General features: G+C 50.2%; 1 protein-coding gene across 4 annotated transcripts in view; it reads left to right on the top strand.

Annotated features, from left to right (window-relative positions):
* The window catches only part of PDE4A (phosphodiesterase 4A), a 37352-nt gene extending 32275 nt beyond the window's left edge, over positions 1-5077 (top strand). For all 4 annotated transcript variants that reach the window (XM_004378353.1, XM_004378352.3, XM_004378356.1 and 1 more), the window contains 5 exons: positions 159-258; positions 345-499; positions 695-817; positions 1201-1383; positions 4367-5077. In XM_004378353.1, coding sequence (XP_004378410.1) covers positions 159-258; positions 345-499; positions 695-817; positions 1201-1383; positions 4367-5077 — 1272 coding nt within the window. The remainder of the gene's footprint in view (positions 1-158; positions 259-344; positions 500-694; positions 818-1200; positions 1384-4366) is intronic.
* Positions 5078-9986: the final 4909 nt, after the last annotated feature.

The following is a 9986-nucleotide window of genomic DNA, read 5'->3' as shown; positions in this document are numbered from 1 at the left end:
CCTGACCCTCATCTCTCTGACCCCCTCCTCCCTCCCTGACCTCCATCCTTCTGACCCCCTCCCCCTCCCTGGCCCCATCCCTTTGACTCCCACCTCCCTCTCTGATCCCCATCTTTCCGACCTCTGTCTCTCTCTCTGACCCCTCTCTCTGCCCGCAGGCCGTGTTCACGGACCTGGAGATCCTCGCTGCCCTCTTCGCGGCTGCCATCCACGATGTGGACCACCCTGGGGTCTCCAACCAGTTCCTTATCAACACCAGTGAGTTGCCCTTGCGGAGGCAGGGCTGGCAGGGTGGGGGCAGGGCTCCCGGTGGGCCCGCCCCTGACCGCGGGCCTGGGCCACAGATTCGGAGCTGGCACTCATGTACAACGACGAGTCGGTGCTCGAGAACCACCACCTGGCCGTGGGCTTCAAGCTGCTGCAGGAGGACAACTGCGACATCTTCCAGAACCTCAGCAAACGCCAGCGGCAGAGCCTACGCAAGATGGTCATCGACATGGTGGGCGGGATGGGGGCGGGGCCTGCGGGAAGCGGGTCTTGGGTAGGGATGGGTCAGAGCCTCGCAGGAGCCCGGCTAAGCGGGGAGGACTGGGCCTGGGCCTGGGTGGGAAGGCAGCCTTTAGGGGAAATGGGTTCTGCGCATTGCCCCTGCATGGCTTCAGCAGCCCCAGTAACCTTGCCCCCTTGCCCCCAGGTGCTGGCCACAGACATGTCCAAGCACATGACCCTCCTGGCTGACTTGAAGACCATGGTGGAGACCAAGAAAGTGACCAGCTCGGGGGTCCTCCTGCTGGACAACTACTCTGACCGAATCCAGGTGGCGCCCCCCCACCCCCACCCAATAAGGAGACTGGACGCTCTCTACTCCCCTCACCCCTTTCCATCTGGGCTGCTGCCCCTTATCCAGTCTCTATCCCGTCTTGTCCATCTCCCCGTCCTCTGTAGTTTTCTCTGCTCCCCCATCTTCTCCTCCCAAAGCCCCCATTTTCCCTCATCACCGCCAGCTCCCCCTGCCCTCTCATCAACCCCTTCCCATCTCCCCCACCATGCACCACCCTCTCCCTCTGCCTCCTACTCTCTCTTCCCCCCCTCCCCACTCTTTTCCCCACTCCCTCTCCCCCAGTTGGGAGGTAAGGAAGTCCAAGGCCCCAGATTGGGCCAGGGACATGATCCCTGAAGGCCCCTGCCCACCCCGTGCAGGTCCTGCGGAACATGGTGCACTGCGCTGACCTCAGCAACCCTACCAAGCCGCTGGAGCTGTACCGCCAGTGGACAGACCGCATCATGGCCGAGTTCTTCCAGCAGGGGGACCGGGAGCGTGAGCGTGGCATGGAGATCAGCCCCATGTGTGACAAGCACACGGCCTCCGTGGAGAAGTCCCAGGTAGAGTACAGGGCCATGGCTGGAAGAGAGCAGAGAGGCCTCCCCACCCTATCCTGGCCTGGCCTAGAGCCCCAGGACCCAGGAGACCCTCACCTGCCTCTCTTGACTACACAGCATCGAACTTGTTCTCTTTTTTCCCCTATTCTATCTTGATGGAAAATATGCCATGATTTCTTCTCCACAGAACAACCAAACTGAGCCTCAGAACTCAAATTTGTAGACCTGCCCTCAGACAGTTCTTACTCATTTGCAGCAACCACCATAACATCAGTAATGATACTTGCCTGACTCTTATTTAAGGACCTTATGTTATTTTAGCCTCAGTGTCCCAGTGACATGGCCAACTGTTGTTAGGTGCCATTGAGTCACCTCTAACTCATGGCAACCCCCATGCAGAATGAACAGAATTAGACCGTTATGATCCATAGGGTTTTCATTAGTTGATTTTTGGAAATAGATTGCCAGGCCTTTCTTCCTAGTTCATCTTTCTGGAATCTCTGCTGAAACCTAGCATCATAGCAACACGCAAGCCTCCACTGACAGACGAGTGGTGGCTGTACCTGCCAAAAAAAAGTCACCATCAAGTTGATTTGTGTGTCAGATCCAGAGGGTTCTCAATGGCTGATTTTTTTGGAAGTAGATCACCAGGACTTTCTTCCGAGCTGCCTCTGGATGGATTCAAACCACCAACCTTTCGGTTAGCAGCCGAGTGCATTAACTGTTTGCACCACCTAGGGACTAATACTGTCCTTGATTTTCAGTGGATTTCAAAATGAGGTGCAATGACTTGTCCTGTATCAAGAGATATATGAACACAATCTCGTTGTAAAAGACTTAACTCTGAAATGCGAACGTGACAGCTTCTCACCCTCCTCTCTTCCAGTCTCCTTCTTGGTGATAGCCATCCTTCTCGCTTTGGTGTGGACATTCTTCCAGACCAGGGTGTCCCAACACTGGCACAATGCTAACATTTGGAGCTCAATTATTCTCTGTGATGGGGTCATCCTGTGCATTGCAGGGTGTTGAGCAGCATCCCTGTCCTCCACCCACTAGATGCCAGGAGCCCTGCTCCCCATTTGTGACAACCAAAACTATCTCCAGACATTGCCAAATATCCCCTAAGTGGAAAAATTACCCCATAATCCCCACCCCCACCCCACTGAGAACCACTGTTCTACATGTTTTATACAGTTATTTTCATAGGCAACTCAGTAGCAATATTGGTGTGTTTAGGTTTTTTTTTTTTTAAAAAAAACTGTCAATTGTATCAGTATATACCTATTTGTATACAGCTTGCTTTGATCTCCCAGTGATGACCTGGAGATATTTCCAATGTATCACACGTAGATTTAGTTCATCCTTTTTTATTGCTGTATAGTATTCTAGTAGATATAGATACATGGTGGTTTATTTAGTCATTCTCTTGTTGATGAACATTTAGGTTTTTAGCTGTTAGGAATTCACAGTGACTTACACAAGATAAAGCTTAATTTTTTTTTTTCTTTCAGATAAGAAAAGTCTGTTGTTGTTGTTATAGTTAGTTGCCATCAAGTCAGTTCCAACTCGTGGCAACCCCATGGGTGCGGAGTAGAACTGCTCCATAGGGTTTTCAAGGCTGTGACCTTTTGGGAGCAGATTGCCAGGCCTGTCTCCCAAGGTGCCACTAGGTGGGTTTGAACTGCCAACCTTTCAGCTAATAGTTGAGAACTTAACCGTTTGTGCCACCCAGGGACTCCAAGAAAAGTCTAGAGAAAGGGAATCTGGTGCAGGAACAGAGGCTTTACAGGCACCAGGAGCCTTCAGTGTTTCTGTCCATCACGTGAAGTGTGGGGCTTCCATCTTTGGGATGCGGCTGAGTCAATTGCGACTCATAGCGAACCTGTAGGACAGAGTAGAACTGCCCCATTGGGTTTCCAAGGCTGTAATCTTTACAGAAGCTGACTGCCACATCTTTCTCCCAGGGAGAAGCTGGTAAGTTTGAACCACTGACCTTTCAGTTAGCAGCCTAGCGCTTAATTACTGCACCACCAGGGCTCCTCTTCATAGGCACAGATGCTGTAGATTCTGGCTACATTTCAGGGAGGAATGGCCAATGCCAACTAAGGCAGCCCTCGGCATCTTCCATCTATAGACAGTCAGTTGGCCATGCCCTCTTTGCAGGGGAGACTGGGAAAGAGTTTTCAGCTGAATGCATTATCTCCCTCAAGAACATCAGGGTTCTATGAATAAGAAGGAGGGAAGGGAGCAGAACAGAATCTCAAATTCTTATGGAATCCAGACTTTCTGGAGCCATAGAGGCTGGATGAACTCCCAAAACTATTGCCCTGAGATAATCTTTAAACCTTAAACCAAAAGTATCCTCTGAAGTCTAATAGTTTAGCTTAATTAGTAAAAAATGTCTGCCTTGTGCAGTATGCTCTTTTAAGAACTATCTATATGGGATCAAATTGATAACAGCAACTCAAAAGTTTAGATAGGAACCCTAGAGAACAGTGAGTTATGTTAATGAGGGAGGAACAACTCAGAAAAAGAGGGTGAGAAGGGTTGCACGATCAAAAAATGTAATCAATGTCAGTGAATTGTACATGTAGAAACTGTTGAATTGGTGTATGTTCTGCTGCGTGTATTTTCAACAACTAAGTAAAATATATAGAGAAAAAAAGAAGGAAGGAGGGAAAGGGAAGTCAGGGTATTAGCTAGCCGTCTACTGTGAGGTTTCATTTTCACCATAACCTGTAATAATGAACACATGTAATGTACCATGATTTTATTTTTTAAAAACTAATCTCCCATTGATGTATGTATTGAGTTGTTTCCCGTTTTTGTTTACAAAAAGCAAGAGCTTTTCCAGGGTAGATCTGGAGAAGCAAAATTGCTGGGTCAAATGGTACAAACATCTTTTTAATTTTCATAGATCCCACATCGTGGTGGTGCCATCCACACCAGGAGGTGACGTGTTGATACTTTCTTTCTCTTCCCCCAGGTGGGTTTCATCGACTATATCGTGCACCCGCTGTGGGAGACGTGGGCTGACCTGGTCCACCCGGATGCCCAGGAGATCCTGGATACATTGGAGGACAACCGGGACTGGTACTACAGCGCCATTCGGCAGAGCCCTTCACCACCACCTGAGGAGGAGCCCGGAGGGCCAGGCCACCCACCCCAACCTGATAAGTTCCAGTTTGAGCTGACTCTGGAGGAGGAAGAGGAGGAGGAGGTGTCCACGGCCCAGATAACACCCACAGCCCAAGATGCGTTCACAGTGCAAGAACTATCCACGGCCAAGGACACATCTGTCATAGCACTGGATGCATCCCCAGCTCAGGAGCTGTTGGAGGTCAAGGGCCAGGACGAAGCGTACTTGACGTGGCCAGCAGACCCAGCTGAGAATGGGTCTACGACGCAGGACCAGTCCACATCCCAAGACGCATCTGTGGCTCTGGATGCTGTAAGCCACAGCAGCCCCGCTACCCTGTCCCCTGAAAGCCCCCCTCTGCCTGCCTTGAGGACCCCACCCCCTGAAGAGGAGGTCCCGGGCCTCCTGGGCCTCCCCTCCACGGCGGCCGAGGTGGGGGCCCAAAGGGAGCATCAGGCTGCCAAGCGAGCGTGCAGCGTGTGCACTGGGACATCCAGCCAGGCTCCAGCCACATTGCCAGCTCCCAGCGGGTGGGGGTCAGGTGGAGGCCCCACCTGAGCCCTAGCCCCCAGACCCTGCTGCCGTTCCTGCCCTCCTCCACCATCACTCCCCGACCACCTCCTCTGCTGCCTCAAAAACTCTTGGGCCTGAGAAAAAAGAAAACAGAAAAGTGGTTTTTTTTCTCTTTTCTTTTTTTTCCCTTTTCCCCCACCCCCACCCATGGGGCCTTTTTTTGGAGGTGGGGGCTGGGGAACGAGGGGCTGAGGTCTGGGAAGGGATTTTATTTTTTGAATTTTAATTGTTACATTTTTAGAAAAAGAAAAAAAAAAAAAAAAGAACGAAACACAGCAACTGTAGACGCTCCCATTCCAGGCTCCCTTTTCCACCTCCACGTCCCCCCCATCCGCCCGACCCCCAGGTTCCAGGCTCAGTCTTCCGGCCTCTTAGCCCGGGGCCCAAACCGGGTGGGGAGTCCCTCCAGGTTTTTCTCCCGAATTGGGAGGGTCTCTAGAACCCAGCCAAGAATAGCCATTCTGAGTGGGGCTGGGGGGTTCACTGTGGGAGGCCCCAGCTCCAGCCCCTCTCTGGCTTCCTGCCCCGCCAGAAGTCTTCTGCTTCATTTTGCACAAACCCGGCAATACTGACTGGGGGGACAGGGTGTGGGAGAACTGTTCACTTTAGAGGTGAGGGGCCATTTACACCCACTAGCCCTGGACCTGAGACTTGGTGAAGGCTCGACCCCCCTCCACTTGCCACCCCCTTCCTCTTCTGGTTCATTTGGAATTTTTTCCGTTTGGGGGGGCAGCTCTGATCCACACCCTCGCCCAGCTGCTTCTCCTCTTGTTTCTGCCTTAATGACTCCCGTGGCCACAGGAGAGTGGGTTGCAGTGGCTCCCCACTATACCTGGGGTGGGGTGGGGCCAGGCCCAGAGCCCCCATCCTGGGCATGCCCCTCCATCCTTCTCCCAGCTCCCTCCAGACTCTGACCCTTTGCCCATCCCTTTGCCCTAGGAGGAAGCAATAATGGTATACACCCACATCCCCCTTCCTGGGCACTCCTTGTCCCAGCACCGTAATTGTTTCTCCTTTGTCCCATCCCTGTCCCCCCACCCCCAACCCACCTGCCCCCTCACCCTGGCTATTCCCCAGCAATAGGACAGACAGATGCAAGATCACCTTCTCCAAGCCATGGGGAACTGCTTAGAAGGAAAGAACCCCTCTTCTCCCTCCCGCTACGCCCCTCAGCCTGGCTCTGCAGCTTGGCAAGGCGGGGGCTATCTCTTTCATTGCCCGTCCCCCCTCCCCCAGTTCTGAGCACATGGTACTGTAGCCCTCAGTCCCTCTCCCCCCAGCCAGCCTTCCATCTGTCCATCCCAGAGGTGAGGAGCACTCGCTCCCACCCCCATGATGCTGAACAGGGTTTATTTTTGTAGCAAAAGCAGTTTCCCTCTCAGCCGGCAACCAGAGTGGGCCTTTTCTTTTTTTTTCCTTTTGTAAATGCTCTAAGGTTTGTTTGTAAATTATTTTACAGAGGCAAAAAGGGAAAATAAAACTTGCCCTTCCCTGGCTGCTCCAGTCAGGGGAAGGAGGGAGGGATCTCCAGAAGGAGAATTTCCACTCCTGCTGTATTATATAAACTGTACCATAGAAGTCGTGTCACCGGAGGGGCTGAGGGCCAGCTGGGCAGAGCCTGCCCCCTCCCTCTTCCCCAGGATCCGGGTGACTGGCAAGATGGATCCCACACCCCTAATGAGGGCTCCTCTCCCCAGGGTGGGTGCAGGACCCCCATGAGCTTCTTGTGTGTTGTCTACTTGACGATCAGTCGGTCTGTCGATCGATAATCAAACCTTCGATCGTGTCTCCAATTAAACCGAGGCTTTCACCGATCTTCCTGGCTCGTGTGGTTTCATTCCCATCTTGTTTCCTGAGGGTCCTCTCTCCTGCACTGCACTGTGCCTAGTGGGGCGGGGGAGTTGTCTATCTCTTCCCCTCCCTAAGCAGTTGGAATTGTGACGAGAACTTGAGGAGGATATGGAGAGCTCGGCCGGAGGTAGCGTCAGGCCCAGGCATGTCCTGGCACAGGGACCCAGGGAGCCAAGTGGAGGTGCAGGCCACTCAGCCTTTGGAGGCCAACAGACAAGAATAAGCCTTGCCGGCTGACACAACTCTGGTTCTTCTGGTACCTAGCAGTGGCCTCAGAAACCTCCAGGGGGCCGGATTGATGATGCCTCCACATCTGGCTACCAGGTTATGATAAAAGGTCTTAGGCCTAGTTCTGCTGCACAGATATTAAATTTGATTCACAGGCACAGAAGAATACATACCTGTAAGTTCCATGAGTTTCCAGTGTTCTATCCATTTTGGTGTTCCAATCTTCACGTTACATTAAAAAAAAAAAAGTGAATATCCCAAAGGCAGGATATTTTCTCTCTTTTTTTATTGTTGTAACAATTTCTGGGTACTTTAGAGCTTGTAAGTCTTATGAAAGGAGCGCTCGTGGCTCAGTGGTTAAAGCACCCAGCTGCTAACCGGAAGGTTGGCAGTTCGAACACTTCAGTTGCTCCGTGGGAGAAAGATGGGGCAGTCTGCTCCTGTAAAGATTGTTGTTAGGTGCGTGGAGTCGGTTCTGAGTTCCGACTCATAGCAACCCTGTGTACAACAGAACGAAACACTGCCCAGTCCTATGCCTTCCTCACAATCGTTGCTATGTTTGAGCCCATCGTTGCAGCCACTGTGTCAATCCATCTCATTGAGAGCCTTCCTCTTTTTTGCTGAACATCTACTTTACCAAGCACGATGTCCTTCTCCAGGGACTGGTCCCTCCTGATAACATGTCTGAAGTATTCGAGACAACGTCTCACCATCCTTGCTTCTAAGGAGCATTCTGGCTGTACTTCCAAGACAGATTTGTTTGTTCTTCTGGAGTTCAGGGTATATTTAATATTCTTCACCAACACCTTAATTCAAAGGCATCGATTCTTTGATCTTCCTTATTCATTGTCCAGCTTTTGCATGCATATGAGATAATTGAAAATACCATGGCTTGGGTCAGGTACACCTTAATCCGCAAAGTGACATCTTTGCTTTTTAACAATTTAAAGAGGTCTTTTGCAGCAGATTTGCCCAGTGCAATAACGTTGTTTGGTTTCTTGAATGCTGTTCCATGGATGTAGATTGTGGATCCAAGTAAAATGAAATCCTTGACAACTTCAATATTTTCTCCGCTTATCATGATGTTGCTTATTGGTCCAGTTGTGAGGATTTTTGTTTTCTTTATGTTAAGGTGTAATCCATACTGAAAACTGTCATCTTTGATCTTCATCAGTAAGTGCTTCAAGTCCTCTTCACTTGCAGCAAGAAAGGTTGTGTCATCAGCATATCACAGGTTGTCAATGAATCTTCCTCCAATCATGGTGTGGTGTTCTTCTTCATATAGTCCAGTTTCTCAGATTATTTGTTCAGCATATAGATTGAATAAGATTTCAGCCTTGGAAACCCTGTGGGGCAGTTCTACTCTGTCCTATAGGGTCACTATGAGTCAGAATCGACTCAACGGCAACGAGGTTTTAAGCCTTATGGGTATCAGGCAACCTGAATCATCCAAATTAATAGATGGACATAGACCGCTCAGGATTCAAGCTTTTTCTAATCTGTTCATACAAGGTTGGGTAGTGAGTCTTAGATATTTTAGCCAATTCACACGTTTGAATACCATTAATTTCACCCATGGAGGCCTATTTTTTTGACCTTTATTAAGCTAATTGACAAACCACTAATTTCACCAATAAAACATTTCTGGGAATCATTATGCTAATGAGCAAAACCTCTGGTTTGGATAAAGATATGGATTGCAAAAGGATTTGAAAGTGGACTTCTTGATTAGACTATTGGCTGCCTCTAGGGTGTAACAAATTAAGACACACATAAAGTGCTTAAGCGGTGGAATGCGGTCTATAGAATCACAATGTGTGTTCTGAACCAAATGAGGGCAGCTTGCCGGGTCCAAGGAAGGATCGACCTGCCCACTCTGCCATTCGTCTCTAGCCTCCAGGGACTATGGGTTTGGATCCCAGGTCTAGCTATATGACCTTGGACTTGATCTCTCTGAGCTTCAGTTGTGTTATTTATAAAATAAGGATAACATTAGTCCAGACTTTCGGAGCTGTTCTAGAGCAGCACTGTCCAGTGAAAGTTTCTACGATGATGGAATGTTCTGTATCTGCACTATCCAATATGCAAGCATTGGAAATATGGTAAGTGCAACAGAGGAACTGGAGTTTCAGTTTTACTTTACGTAGCTACATGTGGTCATTGGCTTCCATATTGGACGGCGCAGTTCTGGAACTTCAGTGAGAGAGCTGATGTAGAGGACTTAGCGCATACAAGGTTCACCTGCTTTACTGTGGCTGTGAAGATTCACAGTAGATATCACAGCCCAGAGGGCTGGGGCCAGCGTGGACACAGAGGGAGAAGCGAAGCTGGAAAACTAGGTGGAAGTTTCTAGGGAATCTGAACTTTGCACAAGAAGCAAAGAGGAGACACAGACATTTTCCCAAGGGTGTTTCAAAGTGAGGCAGAGCCAGGGGGAAAGGGCGTTGGGCTGGGAGTCAGGAGGCTGCAGGGAATAGCTGTGTGTCCTTGGGCAAGCCTTCTTGCTCCAGGCCTCAGTTTCCCCAAGTGTAAAAGGGCAGGCGTGAAGCCCCAAACACCTCCTGTCTCAGACAAGCTCCATGTTAGGTTGTGATGACAGACTGGGAATGTAGGTCAAAGGGTGGGGGCAGCATGTGACCATCAGCTGGCTCTTTAAAATTCCCCCGATGGGCAGTGACTGCCCTGACAGGGAACACAACAGAGAGTCCCTGATGGAACAGGAGAAAGGTGGGGTGCAGAACTCAAATTCTAGTAAGAAGACCAGACTTAATGGTCTGACTGAGACTGGAGGAACCCCAGAAAACATGGCCGCTGG

Source organism: Trichechus manatus, unplaced genomic scaffold, assembly GCF_000243295.1.
Source record: "Trichechus manatus latirostris isolate Lorelei unplaced genomic scaffold, TriManLat1.0 scaffold00057, whole genome shotgun sequence".
NCBI lineage: Eukaryota > Metazoa > Chordata > Mammalia > Sirenia > Trichechidae > Trichechus > Trichechus manatus.
The sequence above is the reverse complement of the archived record's forward strand: the minus strand, read 5'-3'. Positions and strand labels throughout refer to the sequence as shown.